The 20,180-nt window shown below is 43.4% G+C and overlaps 1 protein-coding gene across 1 annotated transcript in view; it reads left to right on the plus strand.

Moving 5' to 3' along the window:
• The window catches only part of ptprt (protein tyrosine phosphatase receptor type T), a 379,334-nt gene extending 359,663 nt beyond the window's left edge, over positions 1-19,671 (plus strand). Inside the window, exons 28-34 of the mRNA XM_061728218.1 lie at positions 2,871-3,020; positions 3,824-3,997; positions 4,099-4,230; positions 6,119-6,244; positions 8,878-9,041; positions 15,321-15,456; positions 17,695-19,671. Coding sequence (XP_061584202.1) covers positions 2,871-3,020; positions 3,824-3,997; positions 4,099-4,230; positions 6,119-6,244; positions 8,878-9,041; positions 15,321-15,456; positions 17,695-17,748 — 936 coding nt within the window. The 3' untranslated portion in view covers positions 17,749-19,671. The remainder of the gene's footprint in view (positions 1-2,870; positions 3,021-3,823; positions 3,998-4,098; positions 4,231-6,118; positions 6,245-8,877; positions 9,042-15,320; positions 15,457-17,694) is intronic.
• Positions 19,672-20,180: the final 509 nt, after the last annotated feature.

Below are 20,180 nucleotides of genomic sequence, written 5' to 3' on the forward strand. Positions count from 1 at the left end.
ATGGCTTTAGAAGAGTTAGCCGGGGCATGCGGTGTGTGTGTGTGTGTGTGTGTGTGTGTGTGTGTGTGTGTGTGTGTGTGTGTGTGTGTGTGTGTGTGTGTGTGTGTGTGTGTGTGTGTGTGTGTGTGTGTGTGTGTGTGTGCGTGCGTGCGTGTGTGTTGGTGCACACTCGTGTGCTTTGCTGTCTCTTGAAACTCGGCTAAATGCTGCTCTGCCTTTTGAATATGTGTGGGAGCAATTTGTGTCAGCGAGGAAGCCGCTCGCCGCTATTATAATCCTGCTCCACACAACACAAAGCAATTAATCTTTTAAAAGGCACCGGGGAAAGAAGTGTGTGTGTGTGTGTGTGTGTGTGTGTGTGTGTGTGTGTGTGTGTGTGTGTGTGTGTGTGTGTGTGTGTGTGTGTGTGTGTGTGTGTGTGTGTGTGTGTGTGTGTGTGTGTGTGTGTGTGTGTGTGTGTGTGTGTGTGTGTGCGTGTGTGTGTGTGTCGCTGGAGTAGGTAATGGCCAGGAGAGGTCATTTCACTGATGCTTTTAAACTCTCCTCGCCGCTCGAAGGGCAACAATTAGCATTCAGCAGCGAGGGATGCTGGAGATAACGGCGCAGGCAGCCGGCACATGTAGGCTGGTAAATAAAGATTGAATTGACGCTGCATAAAACAGAGGGATGAATGAGGCGGCGCTGCTTCTGCCAGAAAGCTCGCGGCTTTGGCCTCAAAGACCAGACGTTATCTGGAAAGTGGAGCCGTGTGTCGTCCTGCGTCCTGCAGCTCCTGCAGGCTGCAAACCGTAAAAAAACCTCAATGTTGTGCAACAAGTAGCACTGTTCAGTTATCAAGAACTATTAATAATTTTATTCAACAATTATTAATAATTAATAAGGTAGATTACTTATGAAATTGAATGATCAAAATGACTTGATTCTTTCAGGGGCACCACCTGGGCCTTAACCAGGAAAAATGATAACTGTTAACAGCAGAAATCAGTCTCAGAGATTAGGGATTATTCAATTTAATTCAATTCAGTTTTATTTATATAGCATCTAATACAACAAAAGTTGTCTCTAGACGCTTTCCAGAGACCCATTCCCAGAACATGAACCCCCGGGCACTTATTACATAAACAATGGCAGGTAAAACTCCCATAGTGGGAGAAAAACCTTAAGTCAAACAGTGACAAGGAAAAACTCCCCTTTAGGAGGGAAGAAACCAGGGGGGACCCTCCTGCCGAGGGCCAAACTGGTGGGTCAGGAACGGCAACAGCACAGCAGGCAGGTGGAAGCAGCAACGGGATGACCGGGGGTGGGGACCGCAGGCCAGCACGCAGCTCCTGAAGCTCCGGCCCAATCAGCAAGCCCCAAGGTTGGGTTGCAGGGTCGGGGAAAGGTTGAGAAGGGGCAGGGCCAGGGAGAGGAGTCTTGAGGGACGAACCTTCTCCCCCGCCCAAAAGGGGCCGTTACCCTGCCCCCCTCACTCTCACACTGCAGGATCCGGTGTTTTACATCTGGAACAACAGTAAGGGCTGTTATTTCTGGTGAATAATGTTGAAGGCAATTACCAGTTTGGTTCTAGCTCTGTCAAACAGCCATTGTGACGAAATATGTGTAAAACATCACAAACAACTTCTCATTAAAATCAATCAGAATTTATTTACATCAGGTACCAAGCAGATGGTAAAGCGATACCCAAATAAACTCTGATGGCAACTACATTAAAAACATAAACACTAGCTATCAAGAAAAACAACAACAATGAAACGTTAACTGCATGAATGGGAAAAGAAATCAAAAAACAATAAACACGTGACACAAAACTATCATCTATGTTTCAAAACACAACGTAGCAACGCATTTAAAGATGGCAGCGCCCTCGCCACGCCACGTGCAATCAGACCGGATTACCAACGTTTAAAACGTGAATAACTGGCGGAAAATGGCGCCACAAAATAAACAAACCATAATGATGCCGGTAGTTGCCGGCGTTACACGGTAATATACGTACAGTAACTTCATTAAACACAAATTTAGCTCTGAACCGCTCTAGATTAAACTGATCGCCCAGAACACAGCCTCACGTCTCCCTTGGCTCCGGGCCTGGAGGGCTGCGGGTTCTGCCGGGGGTTTCAGACCGAGGCGGCCTCGTTTCTCTCTCTGCTTCCAACTCTGGAAAGAAAAGGGACAGTAGCTGCAGCGGTGCCTCACGCCGGCTCACTATTGCCTGACCACGGCCTCTAAACGCTGCCTAGCTGTGCACGGGGGCCGGTTCCGTCCTTCGGAATCGCGGCTCGTCCGTCTGTGTCGCCGGGCTGCGTGGGGCTTCACGGGTCCAAGGCTGGAGCTTCTACAGCTGGCGATTGCCCCTGGAACGGCACGGTCCCTGTTGTGGGAGAGTGCTCTGAGAAATAGAGGGGGTGTAAAGGCAGAGAGAGAGTCAAGAGTGCACCGCACTCGGATCAGGGCTCACGCTTGGCCGGTCAATCCGCCCCCAAGGCACGTTGGTCTTTGTAGTTCTTCACAAAGCGGCCATTTTAAGAGGCATTTTAAAGCTGATTTCAGGCCGGGGTTGAGCCGGCTTTAAAGTCGAATACAAATACAAATGTCGAATACAAATGTTCATAAACATTCATGAGTCCAGAGTTCACATGAGCACATGACGGTAGCACAACATCAAATACTGGCCGAGTCCCAACTATCCTAGCGTTGTTTCTGTCCGCCTGTTTCAGTTTTAGTTTTAGTTCATTCATTCTCCTTTTAGTCGTGTCAAGTTTCAGTCGACTAAAAGTCTGAACATTTTAGTCTTATTTAAGTCAGAATTGTCCAGGACCATTTTACCAAATGTTGACCCCAGCATGTTTCTTTGGCCCGTGCTACAGGAGCAGTACGTGTTCGTCCACGACGCCATCCTGGAGGCGTGTCTGTGCGGGAACACGGCCATCCCCGTGTGTGAGTTCAGGGCCATCTACTACAACATCAGCCGGCTGGACCCGCAGACCAACTCCAGCCAGATCAAGGACGAGTTCCAGGTGAGGGGAGGGGTGGGGGGGGTTCTGGACCCGGTCCGGGTCCTGGGCCCGGAGGATCCAGAGGATCCAGAACAGGGGTCGGCAACCCACAATGTTGAAAGAGCCATATTGGACCAAAAACACAAAAAACAAATATGTCTGGAGCCGCAAAAAATTAAGAATCTTGTATTAGAATGAAGGCAAATGGCGAAAGGCGAAATGTTGAGAAAAAAGTTGAAATGTTGAGAAAAAATTTGAAATGTTGAGAAAAAAGTCAAAATGTTGAGAAAAGTCGAAATGTCGAGAAAAAAATCGAAATGTTAAGAAAAAATTCGAAATGTTGAGAAAAAAGTCGAAATGTTGAGAAAAAAAATTAAATGTTGAGAAAAAGGTCGAAATGTCGAGAAAAAAGACAAAATGTCGAGAAAAAAAATTTAATGTTGAGAAAAAGGTCTAAATGTCGAGAAAAAAATCGAAATGTTGAGAAAAAAGTTGAAATGTTGAGAAAAAAGTCGAAATGTCGAGAAAAAAATCGAAATGTCAAGAAAAAATCGAAATGTTGAGAAAAAAGTCGAAATGTTGAGAAAAAAATGGAAATTTCAAGAAAAAAGTTGAAATGTCAAGATTGATTTTGAAGTACAATGTCGAGAAATAAGTCGAAATGTCGAGAAAAAAATTGAAATGTTAAGAAAAAAGTCGAAATGTTGAGAAAAAAGTCGAAATGTCGAGAAAAATGTCAAAATTTCGAGAAAAAAGTCGAAATGTGAAAAAAGTGGATCCAGAGGATCCAGATCAGGGTTTAACACCCTTCTGTCTCCCATCAGACCCTGAACATCGTGACCCCCCGGGTCCGGCCCGAGGACTGCAGCGTGGGGCTGCTGCCCCGGAACCACGACAAGAACCGCAGCATGGACGTGCTGCCGGCCGACCGCTGCCTGCCCTTCCTCATCTCCGTGGACGGGGAGAGCTCCAACTACATCAACGCCGCGCTCATGGACGTAGGTCCCGCTGTGAGGTCCCGTTCCGAGGTCCCGCCGAGGTCCCGCCGGTGCCGCTACTCTCACTCACATCCCTCTCGTCTTCTCTCCCGACCCTCCAGAGCCACAAGCAGCCGGCCGCCTTCATCGTTACCCAGCATCCCTTGCCAAACACCATGGGGGATTTCTGGAGGCTGGCGTTCGACTACAACTGCTCCTCCATCGTCATGCTCAACGAGATGGACGCAGCGCAGGTACCGGCACACGGGCACCACATTTTTATTCTATTGTTCAGTCTCCGACGAGGCTGAAGGCGGTTCACACTCACATGCACATCTACATTTGACCAGAAATCCAAGTTTACATGCACGGAAAGAAAATTGATTATTGAGTGAGGTGCGCTCGACTCAGCGACACTAGTGTTGGCGTTCTTCCAGTTCTCTGTTGTTGTTCTTCTTCTCTACTATTCAATTCAATTCAATATTATTTATATAGCGTCTAATACAATAGATGTTGTCTCTAGGATCTTTCCAGAGACCCAAAACATTAACGCCCGAGCAATTATTACATAAACAATGGCAGGTAAAAACTCCCCTAGTGGGAGAAAAGCCTTAAGCCAAACAGTGGCAAGAAAAACTCCCCTTAGGGAGGGAAGAAACCTTGAGCAGGACCAGGATCATAAAGGGGGGACCCTCCTGCCGAGGGCCAGACTGGGGGGTCAGGGACGTCAGCAGCACCGCAGGCAGGTGGAAGCAGCAGCGGGATGACCAGGGGTGGGGACCGCAGGCCAGCACGCAGCTCCCGAAGCTCCGGCCCAATCATCAGGTCCCAGGTTGGGGTGCAGGGTCGGGGAAAGGTTGAAAAGGGGCAGGGCCAGGGAGAGGAGTCTTGAGGGACAAATCTCTCCCCCGCCCAAAAGGGGCCGTTACCCTGCCCCTCTCACTGCCACGCTGCAGGATCCGGTGTTTTACATCTGGAACAACAGTGCCAGACTGGGGGGTCGGGGACGTCAACAGCACCGCAGGCAGGTGGAAGCAGCAGCGGGACTACTGTGTTGATATTCTGGTTTTCGGGGTGTCGTCACTTCCAGAAGGGGGATTCTGGGTGGTCTGCTGGATGGAAACGCACCGATCAGGATTTTGAGGGCCCATCACAGCGTGCTGGGCATCTCCTTTGGACCTTGCAAACTGCAAATTTTTTTGTCCTTTTCGGACGTTGTAGAACTCCCACACCGGTGACGCCATTTTCAGTATTGATACTCTGTAGAGGTGGCCACGCCCCCTTAGGAAACCTGGGCCTGAGATGTAGGAACGCACATGCGGTTGGCGTTTTTTTTGTTGTAAACGTCATCGGATCGGCTGCTTTGAACTATTATTTTGAGAACTCCAACCAAAACCGATACGGGCATTATCGGCCGATACCAATTGGTTGCCGATCGATCGGTGCATTTCAAATGCTGGAATAACTTGGATTAGGACGAATTATCTGGCACTAAAAGCTCGATCTCAAGAGCTTCAGTTATTATTATTATTACGTTTATTGAACAGGGACAAATGTATCAACCATTATTTCATAAAAAGTACAAAGCAGATGTCATACATACAGGTTTCTAGCCAGAGCTAATTTGCAACCCCTGTCCCTGGTTAGGCCTTTACTTAAAATTTGAGTTAAAACAGTACAAAACCATTAAAATACAAAACATGCAAAACAGAATAAACAGAATAAAGACAATACAAAGACAAGAAGCAAAAACACAAACCAGATAAGGACAGAAAACTAAAATAATACAGTGGTAAAGTATGTTAAAGTCAATGTTCACAAGCTTGTTTCAGTTTCAGCCATTGTTTTACTTGTGTGCTCAGTTCAGTCCGGCTAAGGTGTAAAACACGGCTGTTAAAACTTTGATATCGGTCAGATTAAGACAACAATTGGACTTTCTGTTAGTGCATGTAAACATATGGAGTGTGAATGTTCTTCTAGATCATAAATCAACCCACTCGACTCAATATAGATCTGCTTTGCACACTTGAAAGTCAGCAGATGTTTCAGAGACGGCTAAACATGTTTTTTGCTGCAGCGCCATCCATTACCTGGATGTAAACATGCACCTTCCTCCTCTCCTCCTCTCCTCCTCTCCTCCAGTTGTGTATGCAGTACTGGCCCGAGAAGAACTCGTGCTGCTACGGACCGATCCAGGTGGAGTTCATCTCCGCCGACATCGACGAAGACATCATCAACCGCATCTTCAGGATCTGCAACATGGCCCGGGTACGCGAGGTTCCTTTCTTTACGAGACAACGTCATACGGTGTCGGATCAGAGCAGGGACGGGGACGCCCAGGTGGATTATGGGAGTTTACGGTCCCTGGCCGAGCCTGTTAACGATAATCTGATACAGTCCAAAGCCGTTCACCACAGATTTGACCCGTCGTCTCCGTGTTCAGGTGTTCCCTCGGCTTTTCCTCGTAAAGAGTAAAACTCGCCTCCAGTCTGACTTTTCAGCCGTTTTGCCGTTCAATTCTTCCCCTCGTCTCTCCTTTCCTTCCTCTCCTTCCTCTCCTCCGTGTCCCGCCCTCTCATCTCTTCTCCTCGGCCATCCATGACGGTACGACTCCAGTGCCGCCCTATCAGCCCTCTCTCCAGCACATCGTCAGCGTAGTGTGAAATGGCTCATATCGCTGCCATAACGGCACAACTCGCTGTGAGAGAAGAGACTCAGAAGTCTGTACGACCGGGAGGAGTCATCAGATGAGGAGAGGCAGGGAGGAAGGAAAGGAAGGAGGGAGGAGGAAAGGTCTGAGGAAGTACGAACGAGGAAAGGTCTGAGAAAGTAGGAAGGAGGAAAGGTCTGAGGAAGTAGGAAAGGTCTGAGGAAGTACGAACGAGGAAAGGTCTGAGGAAGTAGGAAGGAGGAAAGGTCTGAGGAAGGAGGAAAGGTCTGAGGAAGTAGGAAGGGGGAAAGGTCTGAGGAAGTAGGAAAGGTCTGAGGAAGTAGGAAGGAGGAAAGGTCTGAGGAAGAAAGAAAGGTCTGAGGATGTAGGAAGGAGGAAAGGTCTGAGGAAGTAGGAAGGGGGAAAGGTCTGAGGAAGTAGGAAAGGTCTGAGGAAGTAGGAAGGAGGAAAGGTCTGAGGAAGAAAGAAAGGTCTGAGGATGTAGGAAGGAGGAAAGGTCTGAGGAAGTAGGAAGGAGGAAAGGTCTGAGGGAGGAGGAAAGGTCTGAGGAAGTAGGAAGGAGGAAAGGTCTGAGGAAGTAGGAAGGAGGAAAGGTCTGAGGAAGGAGGAAATGTCTGAGGAAGTAGGAAAGGTCTGAGGAAGGAAGAAAGGTCTGAGGAAGTAGGAAGGAGGAAAGGTCTGAGGAAGTAGGAAGGAGGAAAGGTCTGAGGAAGTAGGAAGGAGGAAAGGTCTGAGGAAGGAGGAAAGGTCTGAGGAAGTAGGAAAGGTCTGAGGAAGGAGGAAAGGTCTGAGGAAGGAGGGAATGTCTGAGGAAAGGTCTGAGGAAGTAGGAAAGGTCCGAGGAAGGATGAAAGGTCTGAGGAAGTAGGAAAGGTCCGAGGAAGGATGAAAGGTCTGAGGAAGTAGGAAAGGTCTGAGGAAGGAGGATAGGTCTGAGGAAGGAGGAAAGGTCTTAGGAAGGAGGAAAGGTCTGAGGAGGGAGGAAAGGTCTGAGGAAGTAGGAAGGAGGAAAGGTCTGAGGAAGTAGGAACGAGGAAAGGTCTGAGGAAGAAAGAAAGGTCTGAGGAAGTAGGAAGGAGGAAAGGTCTGAGGAAGGAGGAAGGAGGAAAGGTCTGAGGGAGGAGGAAAGAGGAGGGAGGAAAGGAAGGAGGAAGGAGGAAAGGTCTTAGGAAGGAGGAAAAGTCTAGAGTGTTCACTACCTAGAGATTTACCAACACCAGCTAGAGGTTTACTAAACACTAACTATAGGTTTTACTAAACAGAAAGGTTTTAAGTTTAGTTTTAAAGGTGGAGGTGGTGTCAGCCTCCTTAACCCAGATTGGAAGTTGGTTCCATAGTAGTGGTGCCTGATAGCAAAACGCCCGCCCTCCAAATCTACATTTAGATACTCTAGGAACTACGAGTAAACCTGCACTCTGAGAACGGAGAGCTCTGCCAGGAACATAAGGCACTATCAGGTCTTGCAGGTCTATAACTAATTAATTAGACATTTCATCGTTTTGAGGAGAATCTCCTGCGGAGGTAAATCTGTGTTGCCAGGTTGGGCAAGTTTCATCCAATTGTGCTGAAAAATAATATATTTGTGCTGCTTTTCCTGGTTTTTATTAATTGTTTAAGAGAAAAAGTTGCCATTATGGCATCATCATTAAAAAGTTTTCTTACACTTTGAAAAGGGAAATGTTTATGAAATCGTTTTGAGGACACGCGCTTGCTTGACAACGCCTCAGTCAGGGTTGCCAGATTGGGCGGGTTTCCACCCAACTGGGCTTCATTTGATTTTGGGCTGAAAAATATCAGACTGGGCGGGTTAATCATATTTGGTTTTTACTAAATATTTAGGAGAAATTATGAACTAAAAAGTTTCCATTATGGCAAAGAAAAGTAGAAACTTACACAATAAACTCAATGATATTATATCTTATTTAATCTACTCAATTTAATTGTACTCTTTGTTTGGAGCTTGAACATTTTTGGGGCTATTTAGTGGTTTTTTGAAGCTTGAAATGTATAGTGCATTTAATAATTGATGTTTTTAACATAGAGAATGTCTGATTCGGGCTGGTTTCTCATTACTTCGGTGGGTTTTTCATCGCGTTTGGGCTGGAACCTGTCAGATCTGGCAACCTCGACCTCAGAGCTGGATTTCTTAGTGACTGTCTTATATTTAGTTTGAAAACGGTCTTAAAAAGTCTTGAATTGGTGGTGACGGCAAGCGTTTCCTCTCCCCCAGCCACAGGACGGCTACCGCCTGGTGCAGCACTTCCAGTTCATCGGCTGGCCGGCCTACCGGGACACGCCGCTGTCCAAACGCTCCATCCTGCAGCTGGTCCGACGGCTGGCCAAGTGGCAGGAGCAGTACGACGGGGGGGACGGGAGGACCGTGGTGCACTGCCTGTGAGTGGCTCACACTTTTAATCACAATTACCGTATTTTCTGGACTATAAGGCGCACCTTCAATGAATGACGTATTTAAAAACATTTCCCATATACTGTATATGGCACACCGCATTATAAGGCGCTACAGTAAAGGCTGGGGTTACGTTATGCATCCATTAGACCAGTGGTTCCCAAACTTTTGACAGACATGTACTTGGTACCAAGATGACCACAATACCCAACTTTATATTCAACTTTAATATATTTATGGGACTTAAAACCAAGGCATTTCGAGTTATAAAGGAAAAAACACGTTTTCGGGCGTACATATTACATTTTAGGGGCCGCCATCTTGGAATTTTGAGTGGCACGTGCCTTTTTCCAAAAGAGTAGACCTTGGAGAGAATCTGTGCCAAATGTTATGCTTCTTTACTTCTTTTAAGTATTGTTTCACTAATCTGCTGTACTACAGGGATGGTCCTCTGTATTTTAAAGTGCGTTGATTGTGTGAAGTCCGGCATAAAGGAAGGAGAAAGTCCTTTGAGTGTCGTGTCTGATATAAATGGATGTCTGAGGAAAACTTCAAAAATTCTGGAAGAAATGAGGCTGATAATTACTGGGAATTACTGGTTCAGCTGGGTTTCATCCAATCAGCATCCTCCATCACAGCTCAGTGGACCAATCAGAACAGCATAGATTAGTTTTCGTCCTCCCTCGTTTCTCTGCAGGTTTCTTTAATTTTCAGAGTCTTCTGAGATTCTGAAAGTTACTTTCAGGGAGAAAAAGTGTAAATATCAGCGTCTGCCTGATGATTAATGATGAGTTTCAGCTGAAACCAGGATCAATAGTTTTCATGGAGAACCGGTTCGACCTCAAGACTCGATAGTAGGATGGAATGTAGTAATTTTACTTACTTATAACCTAATTAGGGATGAACGATATGTGTTTTCATAACTTCCTGCTTCTTAATACCGATACCAATAACATATTCATATTTATACATTTTTTAAATTTAGATTCCCAATCAGACAAGCCTTGATTAGTTTTTGTCGTCTCTCGCTTCGCTGTGGTTTTCTTTAATTTTCAAAGTCTTCTGAGATTCTGAAAGTTACTTTCAGGGAGGTGTAAATATCAATATCAAAGTGTAAATATCAGCGTCTACCTGCTGATTAATGATGAGTTTCCAGCTGAAACCAGGATCACCGAAAACTTCCTGCTTCTTAATACCGATAACTAATAACATATTCATATTTATACATTTTTTTAATTTAGATTCACCTATAGTTTGTGCACACCTGGAGTCAAAAGAGTAAAATCTTTCCTGGAGCTTTTATTATCTGATATCGGAGCTATTTTTAATATAATCAGATTTATTTATATGATGTCATAATTCCTGATATCGGCCCGATAAATATCGGGTCGATATTTATCGTATCGATATTAATCTTGCACCCTTAATTTATACAGAAATAAAAACATATTTGAGGTAGAATTACTACATTGTTATTATTAAATAGTGTCTTTCTATAACTAATAATTAGACTGATTTATTGTACCAAACTATTTCTGTGATAACTTCTATTATTCCTATAGTTAGTGTTAATGTCATGCAGGATTTATTATTATCAATTAGTTTATTTTAATCTGGGCAGTTTGTTGTTTTTGTGCCGAATGAATTATTTGCAGCTTTTAATTTATACTGGGGATGCACGATATGTGTTTTTTCAAGCCGATACCCATAACTTCCTGCTTCTTAAGACAGATAACCAATAACATATTCATATGTATTAATTTTAAACATTTAGATTCAGCTGTAGTTTGTGCAAACCTGGAGACAAAAGAGATGGAAGAAAAAACTGTGCAATCTTTACTGGAACTTTTATTATCGGAGCTATTGTTAACCCTTGTACTGTCTTCGGGTCAAAATGACCCAATTCTGCTGTTCCTTCTTTCCTCCTGCTCTTTTCTTCCTTCTCCCTTCTTTTTCTTTTCTTCCTTCCTTCCTTCTCCCTTCCTCTTTTCTCCCTTCCTTCCTTCCTTCCTTCCTTATTTTCTCCCTTCCTTCTTTCTCCCTTCCTTCCTTCCTTCCTTCCTTCCTTCCTTCCTTCCTTCCTTCCTTCCTTCCTTCCTTCCTTCCTTCCTTCTTTCTTCCCTTCCTCTTTTCTCCCTTCCTTCCTTCCTATCTTCCTTCCTTCCTTCCTTCCTTCCTTCCTTCCTTCCTTCCTTCCTTCCTTCTTTTCTTCCTTCCTTCCTTCTTTCCTCCTGCTCTCTCCTTCCTTCTTCCCTTCCTCTTTTCTCCTTTCCTTCTTCCTTTCCTTCCTTCCGCCCTTCCTTCTTTCTTTCCTTCTTTTCATTCTTTCTCCCTTCCTTCCTTCTTTCCTCCCTTCTTCTCTTCCTTCCTTCTTTCCTCCCTTCTTCTCTTCCTTCCTTCCTTGACCCTGCAGACAGCACATGGGTTAATATTATCTAATTTATTGATATGACGTCATATTTCCTGATAAATATTGGATCAATATTAATCGTGGACCCTGAAACCCAGTGTTTCTGAACTGGGTTTAATTCTTTAATTCTTTAATTCTTCTCTGGTCCTGGTGAATGTGAAAGTCGGGGATGTGAGCGTCCTCTGCTCCTCCCGCTAATCAAGCCCAGATATTGATTTCCCGACTCTAATAGCGGCAACAAGGAGAGACACGATGTTTCAATCAGCCGCGGATGAAAATGGATTATTCTCCTGGAGGTCGGCGGGTTTTTAGATGCTGAGCTCGTGTCTCCATTCCTCCAAATCACACGCCAGCCGGTTATTAAACTCCCAGCTTGTAGATTTTATCTGGAATAAAGTAAATTAGGATGACAAATAAACCGTATCCGTGGATTTAGAGCAGAAGTTGATCAGCTTTCTCCTCCCATTACGTCTGAAGAGACGGGAGAGACGGAGAGACGGAGAGAGACTCCTAACTGTCCTTGATGATTAAAACCCGTCCTTGCTTAAATTAACCCTTGTGCTGTCTTCGGGTTAAGGAAGGAAGGAAGGAAGGAAGGAAGGAAGGAAGGAAGGAAGGAAGGAAGGAAGGAAGGAAGGAAGGAAGGAAGGAAGGAAGGAAGGAAGGAAGGAAGGAAGGAAGGAAGGAAGGAAGGAAGGAAGGAAGGAAGGAAGGAAGGAAAGAAGGAAGGGAGAAAAGAAGCAAGGAAGGGAGAAAAGAAGATGGGAGAAAAGGAAGGAAGGAAGGAAGGAAGGAAGGAAGGAAGGAAGGAAGGAAGGAAGGAAGGAAGGAAGGAAGGAAGGAAGGAAGGAAGGAAGGAAGGAAGGAAGGAAGGAAGGAAGGGAGAAAAGAAGGAAAGAAGGAAGGGAGAAAAGAAGCAAGGAAGGGACAAAAGAAGGAAGGAAGGAAGGAAGGAAGGAAGGAAGGAAGGAAGGAAGGAAGGAAGGAAGGAAGGAAGGAAGGAAGGAAGGAAGGAAGGAAAGAAGGAAAGAAGGAAGGGAGAAAAGAAGCAAGGAAGGGACAAAAGAAGGAAGGAAGGAAGGAAGGAAGGAAGGAAGGAAGGAAGGAAGGAAGGAAGGAAGGAAGGAAGGAAGGAAGGAAGGAAGGAAGGAAGGAAGCGAGAAAAGAAGGAAGGAAGGAAAGAAGGAAGGAAGGGAGAAAAGAAGGAAAGAAGGGAGGAAAGGAGTAAAGAAGGAAGGAAGGGAGAAAAGAAGGAAGGAAGGAAGGAAGGAAGGAAGGAAGGAAGGAAGGAAGGAAGGAAGGAAGGAAGGAAGGAAGGAAGGAAGGAAGGAAGGAAGCGAGAAAAGAAGGAAGGAAGGAAAGAAGGAAGGAAGGGAGAAAAGAAGGAAAGAAGGAAGGAAGGAAAGAAGGGAAAAAGAAGGAAGGAAGGAAGGAAGGAAAGGAGTAAAGAAGGAAGGAAGGGAGAAAAGAAGGAAAGAAGGAAGGAAGGAAGGAAGGAAGGAAGGAAGGAAGGAAGGAAGGAAGGAAGGAAGGAAGGAAGGAAGGAAGGAAGGGAGAAAAGAAGGAAGGAAGGAAAGTAGCAAGGAAGGGACAAAAGAAGGAAGGAAGGACGGAAGGAAGGAAGGAAGGAAGGAAGGAAGGGAGAAAAGAAGGAAGGAAGGAAAGAAGGAAGGAAGGGAGAAAAGAAGGAAGGAAGGAAAGAAGGGAAAAAGAAGGAAGGAAGGAAGGAAGGAAGGAAGGAAGGAAGGAAGGAAAGGAGTAAAGAAGGAAGGAAGGGAGAATAGAAGGAAGGAAGGAAAGAAGGAAGGAAGGGAGAAAAGAAGGAAAGAAGGGAGGAAAGAAGGGGAAAAGAAGGAAGGAAGGAAGGAAGGAAGGAAGGAAAGGAGTAAAGAAGGAAGGAAGGAAAGAAGGAAAGGAGGAAAGAAGGAAGGAAGGGAGAAGGAAGGAAGGGAGAAAAGAAGGAAGGAAGGAAAGAAGGGAAAAAGAAGGAAGGAAGGAAGGAAGGAAGGAAGGAAGGAAGGAAGGAAGGAAGGAAGGAAGGAAGGAAGGAAGGAAGGAAGGAAGGAAAGGAGTAAAGAAGGAAGGAAGGGAGAAAAGAAGGAAGGAAGGGAGAAAAGAAGGAAGGAAGGAAAGAAGGAAGGAAGGAGAAAAGAAGGAAAGAAGGGAGGAAAGAAGGAAGGAAGGAAAGGAGTAAAGAAGGAAGGAAGGAAAGAAGGAAAGGAGGAAAGAAGGAAAGAAGGAAAGAAGGAAGGAAGGGAGAAAAGAAGGAAGGAAGGAAAGAAGGGAAAAAGAAGGAAGGAAGGAAGGAAGGAAGGAAGGAAGGAAGGAAGGAAGGAAAGAAGGAAGGAAGGGAGAAAAGAAGGAAGGAAGGAAAGAAGGGAAAAAGAAGGAAGGAAGGAAGGAAGGAAGGAAGGAAGGAAGGAAGGAAGGAAGGAAGGAAGGAAAGGAGTAAAGAAGGAAGGAAGGGAGAAAAGAAGGAAGGAAGGGAGAAAAGAAGGAAGGAAGGAAAGAAGGAAGGAAGGGAGAAAAGAAGGAAAGAAGGGAGGAAAGAAGGAAGGAAGGAAGGAAGGAAAGGAGTAAAGAAGGAAGGAAGGAAAGAAGGAAAGGAGGAAAGAAGGAAGGGAGAAGGAAGGAGAGAGCAGGAGGAAAGAAGGAACAGGAGAATTAGGTCATTTTGACCCAAAGACAGTACCAGGGTTAAACTTTATTTGTCATCGTTTGTCTCGTCCAATCACGTAAACATTAGCGCAGATTCAAGTAGCCGCGGCAGCTAATGGGAATATTTGTCCTGATTTTGTTCGATGAGTAACAAGGATGGAGGAGGAAGAAGAGGAGATCTCTGGGTCGCCGTGGCAACCTCTTTAAATGAGAAGCAGCAGACGAGAGAGTGAAGTACAAACATGAGGACTCTCCGGGTTTAATCAGATGTTTGCAGTATTTATTTACACGCCGGTTTTAATAACCCGCCCCGTGTTTTCCCCCGTAAACCGGAGAAAAGATGCCGGGCTGCCTTGACCTTCGCTCCCACCTGAGCCTCGCCTGCTCCGCCGGTAATGAGGTTGCCGTTGGTTACTGATGCCACAACGAGCCACGAGGAGAAGCTTTGCCTTTTAAATCTGCTCTCCAATATTGATCCGACTCCAGAATATTCCTGTTACATGATGTTTGGTGATGTGGTTCCCACCGAATTATTGCAAACTCCCGTTGCATTTTGATGAGGAAGAGTCGGAGATCCGTAGAGGAGTCGGCCGGACCGTCCTGAGAGATGAGAGTGTGGCGGCTGACGTGAATCCCTGATGTTTTTCTTCCCTGGACCACCGGCTTCTGAACGAGCCTCAAATTAACTTAACTTAGTGGATTCAGATCCATTAGTGAAGCTCTTTTCCTTAATCGTGCCTAATCGTTGATTAGCGGAAAGTACAACTCATCCATTGAGACTCCCCTCATTTGTTAACCGTAGTTTAAACCTTTATCAACCAAGAAAAGTCGCTTTTAATGAATATCAATCAATCAATCAATCAATAACTTTATTTGTCCCCAGTGGGGCAATTAATTTTGCAGCAATATATACACATATACACATAGTTAAAAAAAAGGACAATGAGTTTAAATCTAAAAATCCAAGCCCCACAACAGCTACCTTTTCCTCATGGAATTGAGAAGGAAGATGCAGAAGGTACAAAATAATGTTTATATCTATTAGTTTTTAGAAGTGGAAGTCTGAGCAATGTACCCGATGGGAGAAACTGAAACTCTTGGTGTAGAGGATGGGAACAGTCCGATAGGATAGTTTTTGCTTTCCTATATAAAGGAAAACAAGTATAAAATACTTGTTTTATTGTTTTATTACCTGCAGCACCGGTGGAGGACGCTCCGGAACGTTCTGCGGCATCTGCAGCATCAACGAGATGATCCAGCAGCAGAACATCGTGGACGTTTTCCACACGGTGAAAACGCTGAGGAACAACAAGACCAACATGGTGGAGACCATGGTGAGTATGGTGAGAATACTGCACAACCCTGTACTGCTCTGCACTGCTGTGTATATGTGTACGTTCTATATATATATATATATATATATATATATATATATATATATATATATATATATATATATATATATATATATATATATATATATATATATACGTATGTCTATATACATATAGACATACATATATATTGTATATAGACGTACGTATATGTATATATACAGACGTTCGTACGTACGTCTGTATATAGACGTACGTAGACATAAAGACAGACGTACATCTATACGTACGTCTGTATAAATAGACGTACGTCTGTATAAATAGACTTGTATTTATACAGACGTACATACCGACGTACGTCTGTACGTCTGTATATAGACATACATACCTATGTCTATACGTACATCTGTATATAGACGTATGTATAGGCGTACGTACGTCTATATAGATGAGTACGTATCGTACGTTGTTGAAGAATAATATAAAATCCAGTTCAGAAATCCGCTGTGGTGTAGTGAGTTTTATTCAGTAAGCCGGCGGTGAGCAGACCTACGCAGAGCGTGTCTGGGTTGGTGTGCTGACCCAGAATGGTTGAAATCATGACTTTTATACAGTAAGTTCAAAGCACACAAGGCAAGAATCAACAAGCGACAGGTGAAAGACAAAAAACAATTAAAGGGTATTTACAGTCAGATGTGATCTACGGCCAAATGCCGTTATTGGGCATTTGGCATGACTGTCACTAAGTTGTAAATTACCCCATAGGGTGTTCTCGTGGTTCAAGTCTGTGGTCAAATGAGTTGGTATTAATGTATCGGTCAGTCAGGAACTTCATCATATGGAGTTGGTATTAACATATCAGTCAGTCAGGAACTTTGTCATATGGCATTCCCGTGGTTCAAGTCTTTGTTGAAGCCAGTTCCAAGGTGTGGCCCCTGCAGGGGGTAGGAAGCTGGAGTTTCAGCCACGGTGTCACAATGCCTCATCAACGTCTACACGTACGTCTGTATAGACTTACGTTTACACGTACGTGTAGGTATATACACGTATACATTCACCTCCAGGCTTTTACAAATGACATGAAGCCTCAGCGTTGTTGACAGCAACATGTGATGGTGGAGCTCTGACGTGAGTCAGACCTGAACGTGCACAGAATCAGAGAATCAGAGACATTTATTCAACAATCTCCATGTTTCATTCAAAATTTAGAGCTCATTAGAGGTAACATGTCATTTCTATTGGATGTTCAGGCAGAAATGCTGCGTAATGTCCACTTTAGCTGCGTTCCTGGTTCCTGCATCAGATGGTGGAGGCTCTAAACCAGGGATATTCAACTGGCGGCAAAAAAAGGGGGGAAAGTAGTGTTGTCCTGATCGATCGGCCGCCCGATCGATCGGACGTCACTTCTGGTCGGCGGCCGGCAAGCGAATCTAACATGGTTTACATATCGCATTTTGTTAATTAATAAAAGTTTAAGATGCTTGGTAGCCTTTTCAGTTGGTTAATGATTCATTGGACAGAGTTTGTACATGTTAATCTCTGTTGGAGATGTTTTTGCCAGTTTTGCACACTGATAATGTTTGTCACATTATTTGTTATTAACTCCGTTTATAGAGGACTTGTTTACATCATTAGGCTTCTAGGATTGGCCTGAAACTTTTTTATATTTGAATCTCTAAATGAGGACTTTATATAATGCACATATGTGTCATTAATAAAGCAGCTTATGGTTAATATTTTGGTTCCTTATTTATAACATCAAACTGGCTACTATGGACTGAAATGCTTAATATAATATTCAAATAAGGAAATCTTGGTGGAAAGTGGTGCTTTGTCATTATGGCGTGTTTTATTAAAAGTAGGTCAATATCAACTTCATTAAGTTTTCACAATGCATGGTTTCAAAATGAACTTGCATTTAAAATAATATTTCCTTATCTGAATATTATATTTAACCTTCACAATGACGAAATCTGGAGACAATTAATACATAATTATTTTGTAAACTAGACCGATATATTCTCCTGCTCATTCCAATGCACAAATGTATTATATATACATAAATCTTCGTCTTTGAGTGCAAAATACAGTTTGAAAACCCCAAAATTTTCCGCGTGCGCGCTTTGTGCGCACATGCAGTGCGGCCCTCTCTGTACAGTTCTTTTGCAGATGTGGCCCCCTGAATAATCTAGTTGCCGACCCCTGCTCTAAGCCCTGATCCTGTCTTTTCTCTCGCAGGAACAGTACAAGTTCTGCTACGAGGTGGCTCTGGAGGCCCTCAACTCCTTCTGACGGGCCCCGGAGTCCCGAAGCCCCGAAGCCTCGCCGCCCGCCGTTCCCACGGCAACGCTGGGACACAACGCTGCTCAGTCTGACCTGAATCCTCCTGTGAGCATGTGAGAGAGAGTGTGTGTCCAACACACACCTGTACAGACCAAGACACACACACGGCATGTGTGTGTCGGGAACGAACCACGAGGACTTTCACGCTTTGTACAAAGAAAAAAATTTAAAATATGTTTGAAAAGTAAGCGAGATGTTTAAAGGAAGGAAGTGCCACTTTTCCTCCGTTCTCTCCGTCCTCCGATGGGCTGTGATGTAACTGTACAGTATCTCCTTTTTAGATATATTCTAAGCCTTGAATGTCGTCTCCCTCTAAAAAGGCTGGAAGCACACTGGAAGATTTCTATTTATTATCCTTTTCTTTCTTTCTTTCTTTCTTTTTTTACCTCAAGGTCGCTGCAATCGAATCAATAAATGTTCTATGAACTGTTAGCAGCGGGTGCAAGTGTGAAATCTGACGTCCTTTTCTCCAAAACTTCAGCCGGACAAGATCGTTGATGTTTTGAGACGTTTTTACAAGAAAAAAGCATCAAAGTACAAAAAGTCGGATCAAAAGCAGAAGGAGAACAGAGATGTTACCCGTTACGTTGAAGGCCAAAACGTTGTTGCTTCTCGTGTTTTCACCGGATCAAAATGTTCTTTGTGAGGCGTTGTGATCTTGCAGTGTGCGTCCACCCCGTCTGTAAATAAGAGAAAACAACCACAGTCAAACAAACAAACAACAACGGTTCTGAGGAGCGTTGGACTCATTTTTCTGGGATTTTAGTTTGAAAACTGGTACATTTTTTACCAGCCGTCCTTTTGAAAGGTGGAGGTTTGTTTTCTCTGGCCTTTTCCTTCACTGTGAACGTCAGGCCGTCCGCCGCCGTCGCCTTTGTGTCAATCCTTAAAGATAAAAGACAGAATCCAACGATCCTTTCAGAATAAAATACCCAACATGTCACTTTTTCAACTATCCTTTCAGAATAAAATACCAAACATGATGTCACTTTTTTTTTTTTGCAGAAAAGTGCTGTTTTAATTTATATTGTCCTCACATCTGCAGTATGATGACGAGTATTAGGGCCAAAATTGGAAATTACGAGACTAAAGTCATAATAATATGAGTATAAAGTTGTCATATTACCAGAATAAAGTCATAATGTTGCAAGAATAAAGTCGTAATACGATGAGAATAAAGTCGTAATACGATGAGAATAAAGTCATAATATTATGAGAATAAAGTCGTAATATTATGAGAATAAAGTCATAATATTATGAGAATAAAGTCGTAATATTATGAGAATTAAATCGTAATATTATGAGAATAAAGTCGTAATATTACAAGAATAAAGTTGTAATATTACGAGAATAAAGTGGTAATTTATGAGAACTCTAATAGGAAGAGCACATGCGTCTTTTGTGGAAGAGGAGCTGTCTGGTATAGTATAGTATAGTATAGTATAGTATAGTATAGTATAGTATAGTTCCATCTACTTCCATTCAAAGAGGTTTTGTTGCTTCTCAGGAAACAAGGAGGATGATCATAAAGATTTTCCTCTTCCACAAAAGACGCAATTTCTTCCAAGTCTTTGTGGTTCTTTCTGTCGAAATAGACGCAGTCGTTTGCACAATCGTTTTAAAGTCTTTATACTGATAATAATTCCATGATGATGTGCCAAAAGATTAAGTATTTCCTTATTTGTGAAACTGATACCAAAATACAAGATGCTCAATATTCCTCATTTTAACACAGGGAGAAGAAGCTCTTCCTGTTAGAGTTCTCATAAATTACCACTTTATTCTCGTAATGTTATGACTTTATTCTCTCAACATTATGACTTTATTCTCATAATATTACTGCTTTATTCTCGTAATATTACAACTTTATTCTCGCAACATTGACTTTATTCTCGTAATTTTACGACTTTATTCTCATAATATTGTGACTTTATTTTCATAATATTATGACTTTATTCTCGTAATTTTATGACTTTATTCTCATAATATTTCAACTTTATTCTCGTAATATTTCAACTTTATTCTCGTAATATTACGACTTTATTCTCATAATATTGTGACTTTATTCTCGCAATATTACAACTTTTTTCTCGTAATATTACAACTTTATTCTCGTAATATTACGACTATATTCCTGCAACATTGACTTTATTCTCGTAATTTTACGACTTTATTCTCTTTCATTGTCTTAGTTTGGCCCTAATACTCCGTCGTCCTGCAGACTGACAAACAATCAGTGAAACTTGCTTTTGTTTATTTTCTTACGTTGAAGTCTGCTGTGAAAGCAGGGCCAAGGATTTCAGTGTCCCAAATTGAAATGTTTTTTGTGGCGTCAAAATTCCTCCATGGGCAAACATGAAAGGTGTCAACAAATCTATTAA

This window comes from Cololabis saira, chromosome 8, assembly GCF_033807715.1.
Source record: "Cololabis saira isolate AMF1-May2022 chromosome 8, fColSai1.1, whole genome shotgun sequence".
Taxonomy (NCBI): Eukaryota; Metazoa; Chordata; class Actinopteri; order Beloniformes; family Belonidae; genus Cololabis; species Cololabis saira.